This window comes from Vespa mandarinia, chromosome 15, assembly GCF_050613455.1.
Source record: "Vespa mandarinia isolate Hongniang chromosome 15, ASM5061345v1, whole genome shotgun sequence".
NCBI lineage: Eukaryota > Metazoa > Arthropoda > Insecta > Hymenoptera > Vespidae > Vespa > Vespa mandarinia.
In genome coordinates this window covers 5,196,536-5,223,434 of record NC_140824.1, presented here as the reverse complement: position 1 = coordinate 5,223,434, position 26,899 = coordinate 5,196,536, and the positions used below count along the sequence as shown (strand labels likewise).

The 26,899-nt window shown below is 39.6% G+C and overlaps 3 protein-coding genes and 1 non-coding gene across 4 annotated transcripts; all 4 read right to left on the bottom strand.

Moving 5' to 3' along the window:
- Positions 1-21: 21 nt before the first annotated feature.
- LOC146872526 (uncharacterized) lies at positions 22-3,326 on the bottom strand. Its single transcript, XM_085661706.1, has 5 exons — positions 3,029-3,326; positions 2,198-2,484; positions 1,465-1,764; positions 1,013-1,162; positions 22-928 (listed from the first exon to the last, which is right to left on the bottom strand). The coding sequence occupies exons 1-5, from the start codon at positions 3,324-3,326 to the stop codon at positions 671-673; spliced, it is 1,293 nt and encodes a 430-aa protein (XP_085517832.1). The 3' UTR covers positions 22-670.
- Positions 3,327-3,443: 117 nt separating this feature from the next.
- On the bottom strand, positions 3,444-11,684 carry ENGase (cytosolic endo-beta-N-acetylglucosaminidase). Its single transcript, XM_035886915.2, has 8 exons — positions 11,434-11,684; positions 10,898-11,350; positions 10,645-10,819; positions 10,309-10,527; positions 9,805-10,127; positions 9,553-9,738; positions 9,362-9,471; positions 3,444-3,585 (listed from the first exon to the last, which is right to left on the bottom strand). Exons 1-8 carry the CDS (start codon positions 11,682-11,684, stop codon positions 3,491-3,493), a joined length of 1,812 nt encoding a protein of 603 aa, XP_035742808.2. The 3' UTR covers positions 3,444-3,490.
- A 3,899-nt stretch (positions 11,685-15,583) lies between these two features.
- On the bottom strand, positions 15,584-25,962 carry LOC118450918 (uncharacterized). Its single transcript, XM_035886933.2, has 5 exons — positions 25,622-25,962; positions 25,404-25,545; positions 19,772-19,920; positions 16,197-16,494; positions 15,584-15,798 (listed from the first exon to the last, which is right to left on the bottom strand). The coding sequence occupies exons 2-5, from the start codon at positions 25,462-25,464 to the stop codon at positions 15,584-15,586; spliced, it is 723 nt and encodes a 240-aa protein (XP_035742826.2). The 5' UTR covers positions 25,465-25,545; positions 25,622-25,962.
- On the bottom strand, positions 19,412-19,529 carry TRNAL-CAA (transfer RNA leucine (anticodon CAA)). Its single transcript has 2 exons — positions 19,492-19,529; positions 19,412-19,456 (listed from the first exon to the last, which is right to left on the bottom strand). It is a non-coding gene; the product is annotated as a tRNA-Leu (tRNA).
- Positions 25,963-26,899: the final 937 nt, after the last annotated feature.

The window sequence follows — 26,899 nt, the reverse complement described above, 5'->3', positions numbered from 1 at the left end:
ACTTTCTACATGTTGACATATGTTGACGTATAAATATAAAAGTCCGCGCATGCTTCCTGCGTATGCGCGTGTAATAATATATTTTATCAATATATTTTATTCGATTATTATTATCATTATTATTATTATTATTGTTATTATTATTATTATTATTACTATTGCTACGAACGTATATATATATACACGAGAGAGTCCGCAGGAAACTACAAACCCATCTTAAGAAGAAGGAATATCTATACAAATAACTAGAAAACTAATATAAAGTTTCGTCGAGTCGAGCAACCGACAGAATCGAATTGGAGCGCATCGTTCGTTTCTTCGTCGTAGAAATACAAGTTGTTTGAAAATCGATCAATTTAATATCTATCGAGATCGTTTGATATTAACAACCGGGAGCCGAAAGCTACGAACGACTGCGATCGAATTAAAAAAAAAGAAAAAAAAACAAAAGAGTCTCTAAAAGATTGCAGTCTGCAATTGCCTTCTGTATGCTCGATGACTATATATCGAAAGGATAAGATTATTTGGTTGATTCTAGACAGACTTAACAAGGGGCGGATGTTAAAAAGCATCCGCTGGAATCCTTATCGCTGGTAATTTGTCTTTCTAAAGGACGCGCGAAGAAAGGAGTAGAAAATTGAAACGAGTAGTGCCGAATTGGTATAACGTTTCACGTATTCTTCGCAACGCCGACCTCGCTGCCATGATGACTCGAAGCTTTGGACTTTCTATCTGGATCCATTGCGATAGAGATAAATTCCTCGGAAATTTTTTTGTCCAAACCAGTGTAGGTCTGAGCCAAGTCAACTTGATCCTCGCTGATCGAGGATATTCTCTTGAATTCACTTTTCCCTTCTGACGGTCGTTTTCTATCGACGTTGTCTTCTTGTCCCGATTGAACCTGACGCTTGTTGTGCTTTAGCCGAATCTATGGTACAAAAGATGCGTTTTTGTATAAACACGCCTCGATTCTTGATACATATGCATTTAAAGCAACTTTAGTAAAATTAACCATTTGCGATGGCGGTCGTTGAGCATAAGGCACGTGCGATATTACGGAGATTGGTCGGTAAGGCGCTGGTGGTATAGGGATAGCCGTTGCGGAGATAAATCCTCCTGGATACTTTCCTGGTGCTGCGCCGGGTATCCCCCCGTAAGGTGACTACGATGATAAAAATATAAAAAGGAAATGAATGAAGGCTCAAACGCGATAACGTTGAAATAATTCAGGATTATTCGTTAGAAAGAGTGTGCGTATTGAACCAAGCAAAAAGAATCGCCGGAGAAGACGAAGAACAAAATGTAGGTGCCGAAATAGCCGGAGGCTCTTGCGGCAAGAATTTCCCTCGCGCGTCAATCGACGTCCGCCGAACTTTCTAGTTTTACTCGTGTCAATGACCTAGACCCTTTCCAAAGTAACTCGACCGACTATCGTATACTTGTAACTCTCGATGAGAGACTTACGCGAATCAAGGGATGATGAACCGGCATCATCGGCTGAACGACGTAGATCGGTTGATTCTTGGGCACGTGATTTTGTGCGACAACCCATTGTTGGACCATATTACGAGTCTTCAATCGACCATCTACGCAACCGATATCGTCCGCTTGATTCGATCTCAGACAGCTACAGAGTTTCGGCGTTAAGGTCAGACATGTGTAGCCCGAGATAAGGAGTTCTGCGACGCTGCCGATCAGCAGACCGATACTGGCTAATAGACCGGCCCAACCACCTTCTATTTCCAGCACGTTGTTCTCTTCGCCCTGGTGAAAAAAAAAGAAAGATCCCTTCTTATAAATACATATAAATTAATAGATATCGCTAAAAGTATTGAAATAACAAGGATGAAGCTCCGTTCATAATCTCTTTCTCTCTCTCTGCCATTTTGTTACGAGCAGCCATTTTGTGGTCAGACTAGCGAGACTATCTCTGAAATTCCATAATGGTGCTTCATGACCGCATTTCAGCCTTGGCATTGATAACTTTCTCCGACGATCGTCTCCTTTGCGAGTATAAGCCGACGGTTCGAAGTAACCAACTCGCGAGTTACTCGGCAATCGGGACGAAAGATGGAAGAGGGGAAAAGGAGGTCATCGATAAGGGCTCGGCTCCAACGTTATAATCGATACAACTCGATTGACTCGACGAAAAGAGATACTAAAAGGCTAAGTTTTTAAAAGAAATAACGATCCTTACGGGAAGCGTCAAGAGGGTCACCTCCGGAGTCCTTTGGGAGTCCCTGACGACCGCCGTCAGGGCCGTGATGGCGGCCATGTTGGATAGCGCCAGGGCCACCAAGCTGGAAGCCAAATGAGCCGTCGAAAATCCAGAATTCGTTCTTCCCGATGAACTCGCCAAAGCTGCTACCACACCGAGCGCACCGGCTACCAAAGCGCCTGTACCTGCCCATAATCCTGCACCTGATCCTCCTAAGGAGGCGCCGTGGACCAATACCAAGACACCAAAGACGACTAGGATGATACCTGATGGAATGTACGGCGTCGAACGAATTCTTTCTTTCTTTCTTTCTTTCTTTCTTTCTTTAATTCTTTCAAAGAGCTTCTTTTTTCCATTCTTCTTTTACGGACGAAGAAATGACAACGAGACTGCCTCTCTCGTCACCGACAAACTAAAGATATTCATTTTGACAAATCACCGACGGACTCGTGGCACTTTTCAATTTTTCACGGTTTGCGGATCTTACGGATTCTAATGGATCTTACGATTATAACTTTCTAAGTGAAATGTTTTCACTTTTATATGCCATTTTCTATATGCGCACACGTCGGTTCTTTCTAATGAATTTTTTTTTCTTTCTTTTTTTCTACTCTATTTAAGATCGGCAGCATCGTATGGAAAAACTTCGTGCGTGTTATGAAAATATGGATATTTTCTTTTCTATCATCAAGACGGTAATCAGTGCGTCATTGAATTAACTTAAATCGTAAAAATCCTAAGAAGATACGCCGATAAAACTCCGACGCATATCTTTAATTAGTTGGACGGCGATTCTTCGAGAAAACTTACCGAGCAATAATTGTCCGCAGGACGTGAACATTAAAAGATTGGAATCGTCCCTGGTCTCCGCTTTACCTAATCTCGGTCCGTTCTCGTCGCGTTGTTCTTGCCTCTGATGTTGTTTCTCTTGTTGTTTCTGATGTTTCTCCGATATCAATATCTCTTTGGAGTGCTTCGACTCCATACAACTTTCTGGCTTCGAGCCTACATTGCTAGAGTCCTTCGATTCGTTCGAATCGTTCGAATCCTGACTCCTGACGGTCGAGTCCAAGGCCATCGTTGCGTTATTCATCTTCTCCTTCATCATGTTCCACCTAAATCTTATTCGATCTTTCGGCTCCCTTCGGATCTCGACCTTTAAGATTATCTTTTATCTTCTCGTTTACATATTACACGCGATGATAGCGATTAGCAACAATTCGATTCTATAGGTCGTTCCAGGCCCGATCTTATTCTTATATCAATGTTATATTACTCCTTCCTATGTTTCTGACTTCCTCGAGAAAGGTCAATAGACACAGTGTAGTCGCTGATCCGGTTGGCACAGTCCGCTGACTCGCAACGATCTGTAAATTAAGCAAAACAAGAAGTGTGTCGATTCTCATTTACGAATCCTAAATTACGTCTTTATATATCATTTCCGACGAAGAAAAAATTCCGCAAATAGGAAACATACTCTAACTTTGTGTCCCTCTCTTTGTGATCTAATTCGAAATCGTACGATGCTAACGACGGATCATTATTAACAGGGATCATTTTCAATGAGAATCGCGCGAAGAAGAGCGACCGTTTTGACGTACCGCGGCGATTATCGGGATAGCTATCTGTCGTTGCTCCGAGATATTTGGGATGAAGAATTTCAAATCAAGATTGATCTTCGCCGCTCAAAAGTCGTTTTCGAAGAAGAGGATCGTTCAATGTCGCGTGATATTCAAGAGCACTTTTCCACAATGGAACACTTTTCCAAATGGAACACGAGCACTCGGACGATTATTGATGGGGTGGAAGATTAATGATGGGTTGGAGGAGGTCGTTGGGGAAGGGGCATGGGAGAGGGGGGAGGGAAGAAAACCGAGGGAAAAATGTTTGAAGAAGGCGAACGTCAAAGTCGACCGGTCGATCTCACGTCCGTACTGTGACTGGAACGTTTAGAGGCAACACGGAGGAATCGCGAGTGTTGTACCAACTTGTCTCTCTCCCTTTCCCTCTCTCTCTCTCTCTCTCTCTCTTTCTCTCTCTCTCTCTCTCTCTCATTCTTTCTCTTTTCCCTTCCTCTTTCCATCCCGCTTTCCCGCTCACCGTACACCGTACGACGCCGTCTTCGTTCACCTTTCCCTCCTTTTCAACCTGCCTCGGCGAGATTTTATATTCGTGAGCCACGCGGTTATCCTTGTCCACGCTTGCCATTGTAATGCGAATTCTCGTTGTCTTTGATCCAGAATCTATTCACCCAACAGGTCTTTTCCAACAGATCGCTAGACGTTTGCCCGGAGAGCTTTCTAACAATTCTCAAGTGCTTGAGAGAATCGTTGGCTTTTTTTCTACGTGCGAGTTCGTCGAAAGAAACGCGTATGCCTGAAATCATCTGAGGAGATGAAATTTCGAATTAAATCTGCGATTACGTTTGTTCATCCCATGGAAAACGTTAGACGGGTTCTCGCGCGTAACAGGTTGCAGAGCCGAACGCGGTTGGGCTCGCTCGAGCGATGCCTTTACTTCTCGCAATTAGCCCGCGCACGTCTAATAAGTTTTCTTCTGGCGAATAAAAGCCATAACATGCTTGCGTCGCCTTGCGTTTACTCGAGAGCAAAGTCGGAGAGCATATCTCCCGTTTGCCGGCTCGCGAACCGCGCAGCCGGCCGCGGCGAATTCAAACTTTTTCTCTACTTATTCTTCTCTTATGCTACCTCTTCCACACGTACGTATGTGCGCGCATAGTACGTATGTGCGACAATGAACACAGCTGGCTGCTAGGATCTATGAATTCCTTCTAACCGGCCACCGATGATGAACGCCAAGAAAGAGAAGAATATCCATACGTGCATTTCTCTTCGTGACTGTTTAGAAGAATAAAGTCAGACAAGAGAGCTTGCCAAAGAGATTATTAGATTGAATTTCTGTTAAATTTGCACATGAAAAAAGGGAAGAAATACATGAGTACTCGAATCAACGCCTATTCGCGTATTATTCTTTTTTTTCTTTTTTTTCTTTTTTTCTTTCTTTCTTTTTCCAGCGAATATCAAAGAGGGCAAAAACATCATTACCGTCTACCCGGCGGTAGACGTCGATGCTCGGTGAGCGAGATGAAGTCTTTGCGCGCAAACTCCGAGAGCTTCCAGAGGTTTCTCCGCCTTTCTAAACCGACTTACACGAGAGAAATGCGCGAGTCCAACGGTGGGAGGGGGAGGGGGAGAGAAAGAAAGAGAGAGAGAGAGGTCAAACATCCTGACGCTTGTGAATCCTTCGTCCCGAGTTTGCGCGCAAAACTTTAAATTATCCATGAGAATTTAAACGACGTCATTTATCGAAAACGTTTCCAGGAGAAGCAAAGGATACTGAACAATTTCTCCTTGATTTTTCGAAATTCTCGCAAAAGAACGAACCAAAGCGAGACAAATTCGTCGTAAATTCATGGCTGAGAAAGGAGAGGAGAATTCAGATGCATAGGAGCGAAAGTTTCCTCATGATTTGCTATTTTTTTGCGGACCTAGCGAGCCCGCTTACCACTCGGTGGTAAGGAAAGTGCCGATCGTTAGAAACCGACGGACGTGGGAAATGAAACGCGAGCCAGGCGAGGGTTCAAAGCGCGAATCACCGATCCATCGAGCGAGTCCTACAACAACGCTGCTCCAAGGAGAATTGTTCTCTGCGGTTGGAGCGCATTCCACGGAGATGAAATAATCTGACCTTTTCTTAAAGCAATAACCGATCGTTTTTTAACCAAGCTTCACATCCCGCTATCCCGTTTCTACTTCCTATCGTTCCTTTCGAGCGCAAATCACTTTCAGGAAGCTTTAGCTCGATCCTAAATCGATGAAATTATTCAAAATTTGAATAAGACGGTAAAACCGTCGTGGAACATTGCCTAAGCGTTGCGTCTACGGGCGGGAAGGGGAGAGAAGAAGAAGAAAAGGTAATTAGCCTGCGCCTAACGGTAATTTAAAATTTAATATGCATTGTCTTTTTGACGCGCTGCCAAGAAATTCGCAGCCCAAGAGAAGAGGCACGGATTGTGTCGACGCGACGAACCATCGACAAAAAAATCTCCGTTCAAATCGAAATAATAAAAGATGCAAATGTTATTTGCGGCAACGCACGCGGGAAAATATATGAAGCGTGATAGATCGGACAGGAAATACCAAAGGCGTATTGCCAGTTGGTCGAGGGAAGCAGATAATTGGAAGGGAAACTTCTCGTTGGGCAGCGGTCGCATTAGAGCGACACGTAGCACGAAGGTGATATCGCTCGATCGGTGCTTTCGATATTATTTCCCCTGGCATCCGATAATCGGGCAACTTTGTTTAAACAGGTCTCGCTTCGTTTCGCCTCTTGCGCGATATCCGGCGCAATATTTTATATCAAGACTTTCGACGACGAGGCATCGATCGATGATGACGGTAGAGGACGTCTATCCGTTTATCCGAGTCGCGATATTCATTCCACTTGAACGTTCCACTCGGCTCGATTATTTCGTCATAAAGCAAGAGGAGAGTGCCGACTCGAGTTTCCTCGGATATAAGTATTTATTATAAATCCGCGTGCCTATATAGTAATAGGTACATTGCTATCCCTCGACCACGTAGTTAGACGTAAGCGAGCAAAGTCGCGCGCGGACTTGAAAATCGAATTACCTCGCGGCTTTTTTCCGACACCAGGAAGGAGCCAGCGGAAGATGACTCTATTGGAGCAGAAAACTGTGGCACTGTCACGAACCTCATAAGCTTTAATGGCCGAAAAAGTTTTACGCGGCCTACTCTTTTATATTCCCTCTTCGAACGGACGAGGTGAAAATCCCCGTACAATGTGATTTAATAAATTCCACCTAATGGAGAGGGTTCGAAGTACGACCTTGAAATCGTAAAACTCCTTTTTCTATCAATATAGGAGTATTCACACGGTTAAAAAGACTATTCGTACGCTTAATGCGATTAAGGTTTCGCCAACCTTAATCTTTTGAAGGAAAGTAGTGAATTTTTTATTTAACAAACGACGGCAAACTTTCTAACTTAATAAACTCGTTTTTTGCATCTTTTTTCTTAGAAAACCACCGACCGCGAAAGACGAAAGAAGAGTCGAAAGATACAAATGATTCTTACCGCGGCCGTTTCTAATACGCGAGCGCGCGCGTGACGGAAATGACTTAAATGACAGAGAAGGGCGAAGAGAAACGTCACGGAAAGTCGAGGAGTTACGTTAACCACCGACGGAATTTCACCGTCGGATTTACTTTCGATATCGATTCGTCGCGTTTATACAGGTGTGCTAAGATCTCGATGATCGGAGATCGAGGAAAAGAAATATCTTAAAAAGGAAGTAAATTTCGAAAAGATTACCGAAGCGAGCGAGAGAGTATCAATGGAGGAAGCCCCGATCGGAACGGTTAAGAGAGTAGGCCAACGAACTGACCGGTGCGCAAGACCAACGAACCAACCTCGTATGGATTGCGTACGTTTGCATTCCATTGCGACGTTCCTACGAGCGACGTATCTCGTCATCGTTTCGCGAAAGTAAAACGTGACTCTGTGACGATAGGAGGAGCCGTCGTCGATTACGCTCGTAACCCGATTCACCGACGGCTCGCTTAGAGAAAGAGAGCTTTCTTCTCAAAATCAAAAAGGAACGTTGTTGGCCGTCCGACCGGAACGATCTAGAAAGATAAATTCTAGATAATCTCGAGGTGCAAGATCGAGTCTAGAGAAAAATTCAGGAATGTAATGGCTCGTTAGAGTCGATCGAACGAGTAGTAAATGCTTCCTCGTCCGCTAACTCGACTTTTCTCTCTCCCTCTTTATCGGCACTTCAACCACCTTCGTCCTTGTCTCTATATCGTAAAACACCCAACCGGCTCGCCTTGGCCAAGCAGGAAAACACATCATCCTATAAACACGAAACGGCATCTCTTATCGTTACACCCTATGGCTTATCTCTTATAGGTCACACGGACGAGTCGTTTCATTCAAAACGATTTCACGTAATTTACTCCATTGGAAAATAATTTGCCTTTACATTTTCCTGCCGCTGAAATGACGATATAATATACATATATATGCATATACATATGTATGTATATATATATATATATATATGTTGCCTACGTTGAAAAGTAAAAGGTAAAAGGTAGGACGAGTTCTTAGCGATCGACGCAATCGTAAATGTACGCTTTTACGTACGATTCTCGTCTAATGACAACGGCTCGAGAATCGAAATAGGCGCAAAGTTTGCGCGCAAGCGAGGATAGCAACGGTGCCGCGCGAAAACTCGAGCAAACGCGACTATAGGAATATCAATGAGTCCCCGCGCCGCCTTGAAAACTCTCGAATTACGGCCCAGGACGGGTCTCTCTTGCGACAGGTACTAACGTAATTCGGGTCGGCCCGGTCGCCTCTAGAATCTCAACGAATCGTTAACGTTTTTTCCTTACGATCGAATCTACGTTTTAATACGCTTAAGAATGTTTCCTCTTCCTTCCTCGAACGTAGACTTTAAATGACGAAGCAACGTTCAATTGGTACGTTCAACCGAAGGAGAAACGAAAAATGCGGTATAATTTATGCACTTAACCGACTCTTCTCCTCGTACAACGAGTTTCGCAAGGCTTCCCTGTTGCAACGTTTAATTGCGCTTACCTAAGTAATAAAACGAATACTCCCGCCGCAAAGTATGCGCGGCTTTTGGAATACTTTTGGAATGTTTTTCGGCTTTGTCTCTTGCTGGAAAGAAAAAAAAAAAAAAAAACCATCGAGATGGAAATGGGATGTAAAATTCGTTGCAAGTCGAAAGGACTCGAAGAAAAAGGCTCTCCCAATTAGAAAGATTCTAGTCGAGTTAGCCGCTATACGCGGGTCGTATTTATATGCACGTACGCGTATTGTGTTTGGCGGGTAGTAGTACGGTCGCGAGTAGTACCGTTCGTTTCGCGTAGGCGCCACACCTATGTTTCCCGTAAACAAGCGTAAGCGAATACGACATTGTAATGCGGCTAATAAGATAGAGTTGAATGAACCCGTACAAATTTGAGATCGAACCTTGAGAGTAAACGTCGAGCGTGTTTTTTCTTAAAGATATAGAGAAAAAACTTACACGTAGAAGCATCTCTCGCCGTAAACTCGCCGTAAAACTCACCGTATCGACGATGCTTCCCTTCCAAAACGATCTCCCCCAAATAACAACTACTCTCTTTGGAGAACTTTATTCCAATTTCGTTCACGGTCTTCATGTCGGTCAGGTAGACACTGAAAGTAGTAAAGCGATAGTCGGCGGAAAGATCGTTAATAGATTGTTAAAAGAGCCATTATTTTCTTAGCGAAACTCACCACTTTCTCCAACCTGCGTTCAACTCGAACGTCTCGTACGGCAGGATGATCTTCAAGCCCGAATCATTGGCCAATAACAAAACAGGTTCGTCGATTATCGAACTAATTCCCGAGCTAATTTCTTCTGCTTTGTAAACGACGGATCCTTGAATATTTCGATCAAACTCGACGTATATTAAGAATAATCTGTTAATTTTATGAAATCATGTACATCTCGGTGGATTTAAGATCGACGGAATAAAAATACTTTACCTATGATATTCGTCGGGATTCTTTGTTATCAGTTTAAGACAGCCTCCGCCCTCGTACGAATATACATTGGAAAATTCGAAATAATTCACGTTCGTAGGTAATGATTTTGGTTGAAAACTCACGACATTGCCCAAGAACCGAACGTAACACTTTTCGGTTTCGTACACGTAAAGAGCTTCTTTCTTCGAAGAACTTTTGTTGTCATCGGTAGGCTTTTCTTCTGTGTAGCCCAAAATTTTCAAAAGTGGCACGGGCACCGAAATTTGCACTTTTTGCATGGACAAATTATAGAACGGCTTCTCGTCGTATACTTCGGATTGCGTCTAGTAAAAAATTAACAAAGTTAAATAAAATTATTGAAATTATTTAAGGAGGGAGAGAGAAAGAGAGAGAGAAAGAGAGAGAAGGGGAGGGAGGGAGGGAGGGAGGGAGGGAGGGAGGGAGGGAGGGAGGGAGAGAGAGAGAGAGAGAGAGAGAGAGAAACTAGGTTAAGTTTTTACTTACTACACCACGACGATAATAGACCGAGCCACTGCCACGACAAAAGGACGTGTTAAATCTTTCATTGTCATAGATTGGAATATGAACGTATAAGAAAGGAAAAAGTTGAGCCCAAAACATGTCTTCCAATTGTCCGAACGTTTTGGGTCCAAAATATTCATGCGTCCAACCTGGAGCAAAAATGGCAACCGATAGATTCCGTTTACGTATCCTTTCGAGTGCCTGAAAAAATATATATATATAATAATATCCTCTTTAATACATCTTCCCTTATTTATGTACTTTTATTTAAATAAAAAAAAAGAAACGAAAATTGCTTTATATTGGTAGATAATTCACATGAGCAGAATTGTAACCGCCACCACCAGGACATCCTCTGCCCCAAACGTCCAAGCCCACGTAAACGTCCTTTACGTCTCGTTTGAGATCTATCGCGAGAATACAACTATTGATTAATTCCGAATCTGACCAATTGTAATTTAAAAATATTCCATCGCAACCTAGAAAGAAGTCCCTGCGATAAAGGATAATTTGATGTAACAGTCCCTAAGGCACACATAATCCTATGCAATATCATAATTAACGATATTACTTATTTTTCTCGTTAAGCTCATTCTGCCACTTCAATTCTCCCGTGTTGATTACACTGTCGTACCATATTATTTCAGAGCCAATAATTTCCTTGTGAATATGATCGCTCAAATATTTAACAAAGTAGACGAGATTATTAATCCCTTCTGGTTTAATACTATTTTCAACATTGAGCAACCAACCATCGAATTTATAAAATTTTGCTATTTGAACGAGGGCATTGGCAAAACGTTTTACGGTTTCTTCAGACTCCAAAATCAGATTCCAAATAACTTTGCCGTCGGCGTGTTCCGTAATCACCGTACCCAACACTTTTACCCCGTGGCTATGAGCTGCATTGATCCATCCATAAGGTGGAATGGTCACGAAATAGTGGCTGAAATAAACGAACGTATCTATGACGCTCCAGTGATAAAATAGATACTCTTCGTTTGAATTGGAACCGTTTATAAATCTGCAATGAATATTAAGGAAAGACATATTAGATTTATTATAATTAAAAATATAATGAGACAATTGAAAATTTTGCCGTCTTACCTATCTTCGAGGTAACCACCTTTCATATCGTGACAAAGCAATGTCCTTGGCACTTTATCTTTTCCAACTTTGGTTAATCTCGATCCAGAGTAATGTACCTCGAGCCCTCGATGAACGTATTCAGTCGACTCCCTTAAAGGTGTCGTTTTTGGCCATGTTATTAAATTTTCCAGACCTTTGTACAATTCTGTAAGATTACGGAATGGGAAGGATTCCTGATTCCTGTTACCGTCCATCTCTGCGCTCTGCATTCTTCTACGGCGCAATGTCTTTTGCCATACTTTGCCTTTTGTCTACTTTATACGTCTCTCTATCTAGGATGAAGTTATATTCCGGTATACTTGAATCACCGGAAAAATTTTTTCAACAACTTAATTGTACACTGATCTGATGCTGATAACTCGTTAAAACAAATGAAATATTTGCGTAGTTCGAGTCGAGTCCTTATCTAACGGCTGCAAACCTTTCACATTATCGCGTATATATATAATCACGTGAATTAAAGGGAAACCGATGTCACTGTAACATAACGAACGGTACAAAGAGGTTATGTCGTCGTCACGTGCTAGGGAAATTTCCAATGAAACGCATGCGTGAAGGAAATGATAAGAGAAAAATAAGCATGTGTGTGTATATATATATATATATTATGTTTAATTTTCTAACCGTTTCAACGACATTTCAATGCGTTATTGAATCGCATGCGTCCTGCATAACCTGATAACAACACTTCGTAACGATTACTGCACATTGTCGATAAACTCGTTAACCGCACTCCTTCCTAATCCGCTTGCACTGTTTTCCGCATGTACATAGATATGTATACGTACACACTGCGTGGAAAGAAAAAAGTATAAAACATAAAATGGCATGTATCCTAGAGGATAATAAAAAATTTACCGGCAATCAATTTCGTCATTAGCGTCACTAGCTCCATCTCGTAAAATATTGATTTTCATATTGGAAGATCGATCGGAATGAAAAACGAAAGTACTTACGTTTCTTGCGAGTAATACAAGAAAAGGAATGCGAGAGTTTAATAAGAAAAAAGTCTTGATCGTAAGATCCTCCTTTATTCGAATAACAATCGTTTTTGAGAGGACAGGAGATCCCCACGAACGTTAAGGTAGACATAACTGTGTGAGGGATAGTTGGAAGACGTTACGAGATCGTTACTTAAATATAAAAAACTAACGGAAAATCAATGCGCGATATCATTCTTCGTTCCTTAATGATGGTCCCGTGGCACGTCACCGCAACTAAATTATATTACAAATCTATCTACTACTTTGTCCTTCCCTTCCCTTTCCATCCTTTGAATCTTCATGCTTATTCTCATCGATTCTTTATGGAGGAAGAAATATGGATTGTCTAAAATCTGTAGTAGGCGTTTACAACGAACTAACCTTTCTTCGATCACGATCGAGGAAGAAAGTTGTGTCGATAATAACGATTAAAAAGGCAAAGAATGTTAGGGATAACGCGAAGCATCATGTTATCTTAAAGTTATCTAAAAGATGATCGAATAAAAATATCTTAATGACAATCAAAATTGTTGCATGCGTGGATCTATTAAGTTAATTCGTTGATTCTGTACAATTCGAACGAGAATATTTTGGTTGGTGGTCCTATTGAGTACAGAGTTTTTTTTGTTTTTTGTTTTTTTTTTTTTTTTTGTTTTTTCTCGTTACTCGTAGTACACTACTACGTTACTAAGTTCTTTCCAACGACCCTGATGAAAGATCGGCCCTTTTCAAAAGTATTATAAACTCTTAGACAAAGTTATCTTTTGCGTGTATATATCACATTGGAGTCTACCTAATAATACGACTACCTATAGGTAATGTTCTCTCCCGTCGTTCCTAAATATATTACGTAATTATAGCCCCTTTTCTAGCCATTTTCTTTCATAATTAGCTTCTCCAACGCATAGTCTGCTAACTTTTCATAGGTTTAACCGTATCCATGTATGGAAGCGCATTCATATGAGATACAGATGTGCACATAAACGTACACGTAGACGCGCGCTCAGAAGAACATTTTCTGTACCTTGCAACCATTGAAAGTTTTAACAAGCGATTCCTTGTTTTAAAATAATCTTTACGGAATAGGGACTGTTTAATAGTAATTCTTAACATGGTCAATTGAAACTGCACTGGAATGGTCAAATGAAATACTCTAAGAACGCATTTGTAAAAAGTATGCGACATCCAAATTCTATCAAACTAAAATTATCTACGTCTATTTATTCGCAAGTATATATACATACATTTTTATACCTACGTATATATATATATATGTATATATGTATGTATATATATATATATACACGTATGTATATGTGTATAGGTCGTTATCTTAATATTTGGTTCCTTGTATAATGGGTATGTGTTTCTATCATATGTATATACGTATGTTCTATGTATGGATTTATATGTATGTATATACACAGGGTGTCCCTAAAATATATTGAAATTGTAGTCACTTGTAAACGACAACAAGAAGAATAGCTTCGCTACTTGAGAGAATTTAGAAAATGCTTCTATATACGAGCATAGATTATTGTATTTTGTAAACAATAAACGTTATATAGCAAAGACTTTTACAAAGTTTCAACGAATCGTATTTAAGCACAATTTGACGATTTAAAAATGTGAAATTATTAGCACCAAAATTATTACACGCGTATATTAACAGATCGCACCATGATACATAATATAATCTCATTGTACGAAACGATGATTATAATTGAACGTTGAACTTATAACTATGCTTTTTATATTCGTTAATAAAAGTGAAAGATGGAAAAACAAAGGAAGATCAAAGTTCCTGCATCGTTCGGCAACGCGTGGAATATTTTAACGCATAAATAAGATAAAAGGCTACTAACATTGGCATTGAAAAATATCAGATCAAAATATAGAACTGAAATAAAATGCATATATAAAAATAGATAATACTGCTTCGTTGGACTTAAGTGTATATAATATATAGCCTTCCGTGTATCTTAATTCAATTATTCGATATTTTTTTACACTCATCCCGGGCAAGGGAAATACGATATAATTAAATTTATCGCGTGATCTATGATTATGACTAGAATATGAATAGGATATGATGATTTTGAATACAACTAAGATATAGTCTAAGATATGTCTAGACTAGAAAATGTCTAAAGGTATATGACGATCTGAATAGTAGATAAAGACAAATGCGTAATCCATAAAGATGAGAGTCGTGTCAACTTCTTTTTTTCACTTAGCTACTTGATGAAATTCATTCTTATTAATGTCGCGTAGGCCGATTTCCTACATTGTTTTCTTCTCCTTTTTTTTTCTTCTTTTTCTTATTACGTTCATAGGCCGTTCCCTACAGAAGATATTTTCCTATTTTGTCAGGAAAAATCTCTCGAAAAATCACTAAACATACCGAAAATTTCGCAAATTTTGGAAAGAGAAAAGCTCTTTCCGTGCGAAGTAATACATTTCTTCGTTCGTACCGTTTTCGGTGTTCTTTTAAAAAATTTTTACTACGACGTCTTCCATTGACTTTGCAAAACATTTTTCGCGATTTGTTCTTCCCAAAGGAAATATTAGAATATGATCGACTAAAAGTAATAATAATAGGCGATTGAAAATCGTGGATATCGAGAAAGGAGATCGATACAATAATCTCACTTGATCGTTTTTAGAAAAGTTTACGCTAGGCGTTACTAAAAAAAGCAAAGGAAAAAAAAAAGAAAAAAAAAAAGAAATTATTTTTGAGGTAAATCAATAAATGAAAGAAATGGAAAGGCACGTTCTCAATTAAGAGAGAAGGCGCCGATTTATCGATTAGTTTCCTATCTTGACTTGCAGGTCTCGCGATGATCCATATGTGATCTATTGCGAACGCAAACTCTATTCTAAATTAGAAGAAGATATAAGATCGTTGTTTCGTTTTGTTTTGTTTTTTCTTTCTTTTCAAAAGGAATCGTTGCTTCGAGAACGACGAAATGTATACGAGTCATGAATCCGTTGAAAAAGTTGGCGAACGACGTTCGTAAAAGAACGAGCAGAGTCATCGTTAGATTAGACGGTTCTCGAAAAAAGAAAAACGAAAAGGGAAAAAGGAAAGGAAAAGGATGAGAAAAGGGAAAAGAAGAAGCTTATTAAAATCCCTCGTCGATCCCTCGATCTCGTGCCAAATCGAAGAGCTCGAAATCAGCGCCTGGTGGTTCGGGTATATCTGGTGCGACCGGTATCTCAGGCCTTAGAGGTACGCAATCCCGAGGAGAACACTCAACTCGACCCTCTGAGCCGCAGCTGCATTCGACGCAGTTTCCGGTCGAATGCGGCAGTACCTCGCCCTCTCGATACTCCCTACCTGCAATCAGAGAGAGAGAGAGAGAGAGAGAGAGAGAGAGAGAGAGAGAGAGAGAGAGAGAGAGAGAGAGAGAGAGAGAGGCGTCTTTGGTGCGTTTCCTCGCCCACTTGATTCCTTTTCGCCAAGAGCCGCGACCAACGCGGAAGAGAGAAACTTAACGAGCTTATTCTTTTTTTTTCGAAAAAAAGAAGAGTTTTTTTTAGCTGTAAATGCATCTTTTAAAAGGACGTTCAACGTATTTTAGCTATATTCAAGAGGAAAAGTACGTTAACGTTCCATCCGAATTTTCGTTTTAAAGTCGTAATATTCGTCGATGAATTATTATCGATCGATCGAGATCGATATCGCCATTTCTCTTGTAAGACATTCTTTTAAAGAAAATAATAATTCATAAGTACCCATGACGAGGCACGTTGTTGGAGCAGACGGCGTAGTCGAGTACGTCGAGTTGATCTCGACGCGTCCTTGTGATTGCCCGACGAGAGTTTCCTCGACAAGATGATCACCGGAAGCTTCAGAACTATCGGCAGTGTCCGTGCTCACTTCCAACATGGGAGTATAATTGCTTCCTAAAGTCGTCGATAACGACGAGGCAGAACCCATTGAAGAGTCGGTACTCGGATTATAATTTTGCCACCAACAATAAACCTCGCCGGCGACGCAGAGGCAATGAGAGTTGACGTCGTATGACGGTATCTGAAAACGACAAAAGATATTCTTTCATTTATCCATTGTTCTATCATTTTTCTTTTTTCTTCTTCTGTGCTTTCATTTTTTAAATTATTTTTTTCCTTTTCCTTTTGTAATAAACGTCAATTGCAAGGTATCGAACAGTCGGCGTCGGCCCCTCACTCTCTCGCGATCACGTAAAAAAATCGTTGGAATTGGAAAACTCGACTTGAGTTTTCGCATCGGCGACCAAGAACCCCGATTTACCATTGACACAATCTCACGAAACGCGATTATTCCGGTCGTGAAATAAAATTTCCAATTATCCTTATTATTTTATTTCGCGATCTTCGTTGCGCTTGACATTAACGTCATTTTCACATTGAAAATTCTCTAATGCGAGCTCGCAATAGTCGTATAATACTCATCCTCGAATGTATTATATCCCTTGCAACATTTGAAAGGCAATATTTCTGCGTTTCGAAACCCGCGTAATATCGATGGTAAAGGTAAACGGTAAATTCGTCAACGTTCAAAAGCGTTCCATCGTACGACGTTAGGTATTTAACGATTCGCAATTAAAGCGAATAGAAATTTTTCACGCGTAATCCGATTTCTAGGTTGCTATTTACATATGTTATACAAGGATATCGAATAAATTCCCTGCTCGTTGTTCCAAGAGAAATGGAGAAGCGGAAAAAAAGATTGTGAATAAAACGCGTTTCGATGATAACCAGTAAGCCGGCTAGAAAAGCTTAACGTTAAATGGCATTGGCGTCGTGACACTCTTAAAGACTTTGCTTTAAGAGGAAGAAGAAGAGAAAAGAAAAGAAAGAAAAGAAAACGGTAGTATCTTGTGGCAGGATATACGAGCGCCATTTCTGGGGAGCTTTCGACCTCCTTTCGCGCGCGCGGCGAAATTTGCTGCGTTACTAATTGGACGCGGGAGTGCAAGGCGATATTACCGTCTTTGCCGTCATATTCTCTGTTGCACAGAGATGCAACGTTTTACATTATATAATTTCTTTTTACAATTACATCTTTTTTCGCAAATCGTCGAACATTTTTTTGGCAAAAGAGAACGATCAAAATTTACCTCGAAATTTGATCGAATGTTGCATACTTCATTTATCTTGTCTCCTATAACAATGGGAATGTTGCGTCTGACCTATCCGACTCACGAGCAATCACCGTACAGGCAGAGAATAGGCCTAGTACCGCTCGAAGCATCATCACACAAGTACGCTCTAAACGATGTTATTGAACGATTAGAAATACGAGTAGAAAGATAATAAAGATGAATATAAAGTGGGGACCGTCTCGACTGGATAGAAAGAACGCGTACTGGAACGTAAGATATGGCTATTGATAGGATAGATACGTCTACTGTACTTTTTTTAAAAGAAAAAGTAAAAAAAAGGAAGAGAAAAGTAGGCCATTGGAAGGAGAAGAGAAGGGAGAAATGATAAAAAAGTGGAAGATGTTTTTCGTACTTTCCACAAGTAAGTATATTTCTTTGGATTTGTTCGTAGCCGACGTAGATATAACATGTTTCGTCCATTTTTCGATATTGCGAGCCAGTCGAAGGCTCTCAGTCGAAAGAAGTTACTTCTCTTCGAAGTAAGCCGAGAAACAAACTTGATTGAAGCCTTGGAATCTCTTTCTTCGAGTTTAGGACACACTCTGAACGCGTTATAGTCGTCATGTCCAAACTTTTCGAGCTTATTTCACTTGGCCATTGTTAAAGAATTATCGCGTATATGGGCGTACGGAGAGACGGTAAGAGAACAGTCCAACGAGTAAAATCCTAAAGAATAAAAAGGAGTTTCATGAATAAAACATTAGGCAAAGCGTGACGCTGGAGTTACGTTATTAACCGAAAGATTATTGTTTTTTGCCGCTTTATGTACATACGTAAAACCGAGATATTACAATTCTCGCGTGACCTCATTTCGTCAGCGTATATCGTGTATACCGTGTTTGCATTAAAATGGCATTGTTTGCTGAAGCAGATTACAGGCAGGGAGGGGGGCTGGCATTCGCAAATAAATGTTAATGAATTTTCATGCTACGTATGAACGATGACGATATATCGTTGATCGCTAAAGATTAAATTAATTAACGTCTATTTAAAATCTGCCAAAAATAAGATAATGCGGATTTTTACTCGCGTTATATTAATCGAATTACATGAAAATTTTCGTTCAAAGACGAACCACACACACATATGGTTGCGAGTTAATTTATTACGTTACTAGATCCATTACCAAAGATCCACGTCGGTATTTTCCGATAAGGGTATGTGTGTACATTCTATTTCAATTAGTAGCGACTACGGGGATTACTTCTAGCCCGGCTATTTACGTATGCGTACTACGTGCGTGCGTGTCTATACGTAGAGCAGTATATACGCAGGAGTGCACGATCCGAAAGCACACACGGATTTTCACCAAAATCCTGCATTATTACTCTCGAGACGCATGTGTCTCGATTGACATAAAAGCTTCTGATAGTCGAGAGAGAGAGAACAGTATTTTTATTTATTATTCGTCAGAGTCCGATAGCTTCGAATTTTGCCATTGGCAAAATTTATTAGATACGAAGAGATCATCACTTTCGCAACATTCGTTGACGGACGATCGAAGCCTTTTATTTTTCATTTCTCCAAACTCGTACTCTACATATATGTATGAGAAAATAATATTTAATCGATTTCATCCGATCAAACAGATCGTGCAAAGAATAAAAAATAAATCGATAAGGATTTACAGATGCAAGGGATCCAAGAGAAAAGCTTAACTCTCCTCTGCGTTATCTTTCATTTTTAAAAATATACGAATAATTGATGGAAAAAAAATAAAAAAATTATATTCGACGAAATACAATATATTGCGTCGATAGAGAATAGGGAATAAAATGGAAAAAAAAAGAAAAAAAAAAATTTTGTCAGAAGTGGGATTCGAACCCACGCCCTCAGAGAGGACCAGAAGCCTCGAACCCGCGTCGAACGGGTAAGGTATCAACCTTGAGTCTGGCGCCTTAGACCGCTCGGCCATCCTGACATGTTGAAGACGTCTTCTATATTATGTTTCATTACCTGATTTTTTTAATCGATCGCACCGAATAATTTTATATTTTTTTTACTTTTATCTTTCTTAGAGAAGAAAAAGCTTCGAATAAAGTTTACGATTAATTTTTCTTTGCGAATTAAGTAAATGTTCGATAAATTAATTCATCGAAAAAACAAATGAGAAAACGTTAATGGTATCGCGGGACGAATTGTTATTAAAAATTAGATCGGTACCGTTTGACTGTGCGAATAAGCATTCCCATCGACGATACATTTCTTCAAATAAGGCTCCTCCGTGGTGATTTCGCTGGCGGAACCGTCATCTCTAACTGCGATGTCGACTTCTCCGAGAAGAACCTGGCCGGAATTACCTCTGCCGGACACTGGAACGAGAAACAACGATAAAATCTTTCTTGCCGCGATAATTCGCGATCGATAGGTTAGAGCGAATATAGAAGAAAGAGAGAAATATAACGATAAATAATAAATATATTGATTAAAAATAATTTCTTTTCGTTCGACGCGTATTTTGCGCGGGCGCGCATACACATGCACATATTCTCACGTGGCTTAGAAAAAGAGACGACTTTGGATAGATGCGCGCGTTCCTTCGCTCGCGTGTCGCGCGTTCGGAGTGAGAGAACAGACGAAGGATCGTCGCATCGATCTGTGCTGCCAACTCTATCCCTGTCGTCTAGCTTCAGTGAAAGACGGAAGAGAGAGAGAGAAAGGGCATATGTACTACATATGTACTACTTATTCCGATGTTACTCTCGTAAATGTAACGCTTACACTGGCTTTCGATTCGACTCGAAATGTACGTAAATAAATTACATTGGCAAAAACGTATCTATTACTTATTTAATTTTTCTTAGCTTGAATACGACGTCATACAAAGAGAATTCAAAATGGCGCTTTTGATATGGCGGACGTCTTGATAGAAAGTTCACAATCGTTATAATATTACGTGCAAAGAACGTATCCTTTTATTCAACGGTACAACGGGTAAAGAGACGTTATGGCATTTGTACGAATATACGTATATGCACGTTCTCACAATAACCATATCGGCATAACTGGTGGACCGTATATCGAAACGATGCCATTCGTAAAAATTGTTGCATATTATTCTCTATTAATTAATAAGATTCCTCGAATATTCGATATAACCTATATCTATTAAGTACTTGATAAAAAGTAACAATGATATTCTGTATCCAGAGGCGAAAAATTGTCATTTAAATTTCAATGTATCGAACGAAGAAGATAGTTTCTCTTAGTTTATTTGCACGCTTAATTAACTAATTCACATTTGTTTTTTACCTTAGTAAAATATTATTAAAATTTTTATCTCTTCGTAACGCTACTTTTTAATTACTCATTTATCCAAAGATCTCTCCTTTAAACTGCCTCATTAATATTTGTATTAGACATAAATTGCCCACTCAACGTGTCAAACAATATCCATAAACTTTTGATAAATTTCCTCGACTTTTAACGTCTCCTCTTCGTTTTTCCTTTCTTTTTTTTTATGTTTTTATTTTTTTTTATAAACTTTCGGTCTGCAAATTTATCTTTGAAAGAAAATTCATTAACTCTTCCTATAAATTCTTCACAACTTCCAAACGCGACTTTTAATAACTTTCAAATTCAACGAGGAAGAATCGCGAGCAAAGAGACGACGAGATTTTCCCATTACATCTCTCTACTTTTAAGTAAAATGGCTCGTTCGATGAATGGTCAGAGAGAGAAAGAGAGAGAGAGAGACGGACGAATTGACGATGTACTTACGAGTATCGGAAATATTGGTGAATTGTTCAATGAATGCATAGGATGGAAACAATTTTGAATAATACAGAGAAATCGACGTCAAGATCCACAATGAAAGGAAACGATGCTGGTCGACAATGAAAGGTAGCATTAGGTAGAAACAGAAAGAGGATAGATAAAGAGAGGAAGAGAGAGGCGTTCGCAACAATGGCCGTTGCTAGTAAATATCGATCAGCTAGGAGATCTGTCAAGCTCATGGCCAAGCATATCGTCGTCTGCGAACGGTGTTGGTTTAGTACGTGCGACCCGTTTAATCAGGACACCTAACTTTTGATATTTATCGTTGACGAGCAACACCGGTAAACGTCCATCATACGTGACTTCATTGCTTTTCCTCATTTATTATTCTTTACGCATATAAACGATATTGATGATAACCGAATATTGGTAACCGCTATCGATCGATTGATGCCAAGCTTTTTGAGATCAATCAAGTGTCTGTTTGAGTTTTTCACGAATACTTTTATATCTTTCTTTCTCTCTCAAGTCACGAATGAGCCGATTTATTTCTTCCTTATTTTATCTTCTCCTTTCGTCTTCTTTTATATCGTCGTCATTTCTATCTAGATATGTTGTGTAGATAAATGTGTATTTGCAAATCGAGTGAAACACAGATCTTTTGGACAAATAATGAATAAAATTGATGAATATTATTCAAAATATATATGGTAGAAAACGGTAGCTCTCTACGTTATTTCAGAGTCATTTCGGCGCATATATACAACTAACGCGTAAGTGCATATCTGTATAGAAAACGACGGGTAGTACCTGGGGCATCCAGAAGCCTAATTAAAAATGCTTCCGTCACGAACCGCCGAAGAGAGACAAAAGGAACTTGGAAATTGCATGTAACATGAAGAATTCCTTGCGAAGAACTTCAAGTACTGGGACAAGTCGAAAGGATGACAATTAACAAATTTAAACGTTTATTTTCTCTCTCTCTTTCTCTCTCTCTCTCTCTTTCTCTCTCTCTCTCTTTCATGTCTTTTTGAAATTTCTTTTATAACATCCCCGCGAGTATGGCTTTCCCATTTCTCAAGTTCATTACTTTTCGAACGTATTTCAAAACGTATGTCAGAAAGGAATCGAATCTATGGGAGCGTGACGTTCTAGATTCCTATTGTTCCCCCAGGAACGGTGAATACAGGAGAAAGACTATCCATTTAACGGGCGAGATTTAATTAACAATGATGAGCGAGTATCTCACGCTAGCTATTGGATAATTCAAATTATCGTGGAATCTCCTGTTGTGTATAAAATTCCAAAGGAAAAACGATTTTAATATCGGGATAAAGTTATCATTATAAATAAATAAAAAATAAACGTAACAAAAGTAATATTTAGTTCTTCGTTAGTCGTATATACGACGGACGTTCTATCGTTTCTAATTCTAATTTAGTAATTAGAATTTCGTTCGCCTCAACATGTTGAACGTGTATATATCTACCATCGTACGTAATACTTATTTATGTATATGCATTTACGCGATCATTCTCGTCGACGTTTGTAAACATTCTCTCGGCGTTTCCGACGAACATACAATTTACCTAATAATTTTTTCAAAGTCAGACTTTGTTCAGACTTTTTTCGACTCTTGAATAATTTACGTGATACCTTGTCGTTCCTATGACGTGTTTATAACGAGGAGAACGAAAGATCGTAAAAGGAACGTTCGCAGCCCCATTGAAACCACTTTCCCGATTGGTTGATATCCCGCATGGTGCAGGCCTTGATAGCCAATCACGCGGCCAAACCGCGGACTTCATTTGTTTTGCGGTACAGCGTGCTATCCAATTTTCCACGCGTAACAACTACCCGTATATACGTATATACGAATGTATAAAGTACGTAAACATATATTTCTCGTTTCGCTCGAACGAAGACCCTATTATTCCTCGTGGTTCTTCGGTGCGCGAGATGTAAAACGTATGTCAAACTACCTTTTCACCGTCCAAACCAATTCATTTTCTAATTTCTACATTGCGAAGAATACACGAGTTTAGTTGGTTAAACTTGCGTTCGCGATGGAAAATTTACCCGCGTTGAAAAGTTGTCGTAATTATCTCGAATATTTTAATGAACTGCACCAAGATGTTTTATTTTATCGACAAATATATAAACGATATATATATATATATATATGATTTCTTCGACGATACCAATTTAATTGCTTTTTCTTATTTTGATTTTTGCTTTCGAAAGATCAAAGATAAGAGAGAATATTAAAAGCTTTCGAATTTTCATTTTCCATCCGGGGATGTATACTCTTCCTTTCGTATTTGCGGAAAAGAGAGGCGAGCAGGTGAAACGGCGAGGAAATAACTAATCCGCAAATCCTCTTGGCTAAGCACCCGTCTACGTGAAAGAGGTTCTCTTAGATTTCTATCGTCTCGATCGTCACCGTGGCTTATGGTATTCAAGAAAATTCCCAGAACGTAATAGCTTTGAGTATTATCTCTTTTTCATTGACAGGCCATATTACGTATCGTGGAAAAGTAATCAGACAGAACGAAAGACTGGATTCGTTGCTTATTGGATATTAACGATTAAATCTAGAAAAGATTTTAAAGAGATAAGGGGAGATATTATTTGTCGCCGACAAATATTCATAGCGAATTAAAAACGATTATTCGCGAAAAGAGAAAAGTTGGCGGAAAGTTTGAGCAATTTGCTTAATCGATTTCCCTTTCGCGAAAGAAACGTTGTACGTTGCTTGTACGATTCAATTTTATTTCGTTAAAATCGATTCCTACGCGAATGGCGTCGTCGTCGGAGACGGTGAGAAAAAAGCGGGAGAATTATCCGACAGATAAACGCGTAATTATTTCGGTGTCATTCAAGTACCACGAGGCTTTGTGGTTGTATGATGTTTGCTCTTGCTTACGAGTGGATAGTACACACGAGAAAATCGAGATCGGTAGCATCAGGATCGATTTCGATACTTTTCGTTAGTTTAAAAGTCAATCGTAAAAATTCGCATACGTTTTTCGATAAAAAAATGGTCGATTCCGCAGGAAACAAAAGTCTTTCAAAACGGGTTAACTTTAATCGAATCTGTCCACGAGAATTAGCGGCCTGTGCCTGTAGCTGTGTAACGGCACGACCCAATTTCGTAATTAAAGCGAGCATTAAGTACATCCCCTCGACCTTCTGTCAGCACGTTCCTTTCGAATCCTTCCGAGAAGCGAAATCGTTCCAGATAAGTCCGTATAGGCGTATCGAAGCTGGCCTGATCGAGCGAAGGGGGGCAAACGATTCTGACTTCCGTTTGCTTCGAATTCATTCCGAGATTTAACGTTCTGCGCATAAACGATACCAAAGTAAGGAAAAACGAAAAAATAGAAAAAGCGAAATTGAATTACATCGCGGAAGAGAGAGGGTAAGAATTATAGGCGAATGTTAGAAAAAGAGGTTGGTTGCGTTTCCGGAAAATATGAGGCCGAGGAATTTTCATTGTGAGCTGCGAATTTTTTTTTTCTTCCCCTCCCTCTCTCGTTCGCGCTTGAATATTTCCTTCCGCCGCTTAATATCGCGTCGCGGCACCCGGTGTCCATAAAAGACTATTTTTTTTACGGTACAAAAGTCGCACGGTCTATTTAACGACGTTAACGAGAATGCATTCCAGGATATCGTAGAGGGATACTTAGAACTTTATTCGCGCCCGTACAAAGGAGAAATTACGTAAAAAAATTTTCTTCGTGTCGATTGACCTATCGACACGAATAAACCATGTAAATACGTAATACGTTAACTCTATACGTTAACAAGAATTTATGTGCGTGATAATAAAAGACTCGTATAAGAGCACGCCGTAAAGTTTTGATTTGTGTTCAATGTAACATTGTGTATACAGGTGTCCCATTTAACTCGTCTACCATAAACATTGTTTTTGATGATACAGGAGTATTCGTATGTCTCGCAATAGAGAATAGAGAGTTGCATCGATATGAAACGTGTCTAAGAAAGTGTCTGTATATGTGCGTAGGAACGAACGCGTTATATGCACCGAGTTCGTTCAACAACGTTGTAAACTTACTTGCGTGAGAACGTTGGAAAAGTAGATAAAGGACGAGGACGATAACTCGCGACGCAGTCATTTTGCGATTTTTCTTCTTTCCTTCCTTCCTTCTTATTCTTAGAATATATCTCTTTCGAACGAAAACAATGACTTGTTGGCACTAAAATCGTGGTAGGAGAATGAGCACGAGTCGCGAAGCACGTTGATCGATATCTCACATTGAATATTTGTCTTACAAGGAATCGCTAGTCCTTCCTTCTTCGCGGCGTAAACAGGAAGGAGGAAAAGGATATGAAAATCGACGAATGCGTTCTACATGCGAGCTCTCTCTCTCTCTCTCTCTCTCTTTCTCTCTCTCTCTCTCTGTATCACTCGTTTCTCTTCGATCGTGATCGTTAGTCACTTTAGAATTCTAATCCACCGAGAGCAACGCCGGAGATAGTAGATTGAAATTCTCACGATCGGGCCGATCGTCGCATCCTTGCGTTGTCTCTCATCGAGGAGAAGAACGAGCAAGCACAACTTAGCCACCCCTGACGTAATTCCGACTGTCGACTGTCAAGTGGACCGAAGAACCGAAACAGCACAGGGAAGTGAAACGAGAGTTACGCATGCGCTACGATAAACCAATCGAAAGGGCGCGGTTTAAACCACCCCGTTTGAAAAAACGAGCTCGATTCTTCGAAAATTGATTAAAAGGTTGTTTGCACCTCGACTATTTCATTACGATCGATTAATATCTTCTCTAGCGTCATATCTTTATTTATAGTTGGGATGAATTTATTTTGCATTTGAATTTGTCAAATGCATAGGCCATTCGCGTTCTTTTCCCCAAAGCCGCACGTTACATACATATATATATATACGTTATAGCTGCATTTCCGCTACCATCGCTACCATCTTTTGCGATAAGTTGATATATTATATATATATATATATATATATAATATCTCGGATTAATTATGTGAGGTGATAAACGAAAATATGTTTCTCTGTGAACAAAGTAATAAATCTTTATTTGCTAATTAATACTTATTTGCTAATTAGTCTTACCTGTGAACAAAGAAACGACAATTTACGTTTATTATTCACACTATTTAAATTTTATTTAATATATATATTATCTAGTATAAATTTTCTTATAAACTCTCGTGTTACTTTTCTCTTCTACGTTCTATTTCCTACTGCCCGTTTCTCTTCCAAATCTTAACTGCTCGATTTGTAGGTCACAAAAGAATTTGTAAATAACAAAGGACAATGGCAGGGCGGGCCATGAGAAACGCGGCAAATCTGTCTGAAGAAAGTATACTTTCTTTACATATATATAGCGTCCTTCGAAGTTATTCGACCACCTCTCTTTCAAGATAAAGTCAAAATAAAAATTTAATGGACCAGTTATATTTCGCGAATCAGAAAAATGAGTAAAAGTATAAATATGGAGAAATAAAAGATTTTTCGAGTGGAAGAAAAAAAGAGAAGGGGTAGAGGGTAATAAACACAACCCCCCACCCCGC

What these genes read in the sequence shown, in the direction of transcription:
- LOC146872526 (XM_085661706.1), bottom strand. Translation starts at nt 3,326, where the DNA reads ATGATGAAGGAGAAGATGAATAACGCAACGATGGCCTTGGACTCGACC. An exon ending in CTGCGGACAATTATTGCTCG is followed by an intron (nt 2,485 to 3,028) that starts GTAAGTTTTCTC and finishes ACATTCCATCAG; the next exon opens with GTATCATCCTAGTCGTCTTT. An exon ending in AACGACCGCCATCGCAAATG is followed by an intron (nt 929 to 1,012) that starts GTTAATTTTACT and finishes TTTGTACCATAG; the next exon opens with ATTCGGCTAAAGCACAACAA.
- ENGase (XM_035886915.2), bottom strand. Translation starts at nt 11,684, where the DNA reads ATGCAGAGCGCAGAGATGGACGGTAACAGGAATCAGGAATCCTTCCCA. An exon ending in GGTGGTTACCTCGAAGATAG is followed by an intron (nt 11,351 to 11,433) that starts GTAAGACGGCAA and finishes TATTCATTGCAG; the next exon opens with ATTTATAAACGGTTCCAATT. An exon ending in TCTATTATCGTCGTGGTGTA is followed by an intron (nt 10,128 to 10,308) that starts GTAAGTAAAAAC and finishes ATTTTTTACTAG; the next exon opens with ACGCAATCCGAAGTATACGA.
- LOC118450918 (XM_035886933.2), bottom strand. Translation starts at nt 25,464, where the DNA reads ATGACTGCGTCGCGAGTTATCGTCCTCGTCCTTTATCTACTTTTCCAA. An exon ending in TTTCCAACGTTCTCACGCAA is followed by an intron (nt 19,921 to 25,403) that starts GTAAGTTTACAA and finishes TTCTCGTTCCAG; the next exon opens with TGTCCGGCAGAGGTAATTCC. An exon ending in AACAACGTGCCTCGTCATGG is followed by an intron (nt 15,799 to 16,196) that starts GTACTTATGAAT and finishes CTCTGATTGCAG; the next exon opens with GTAGGGAGTATCGAGAGGGC.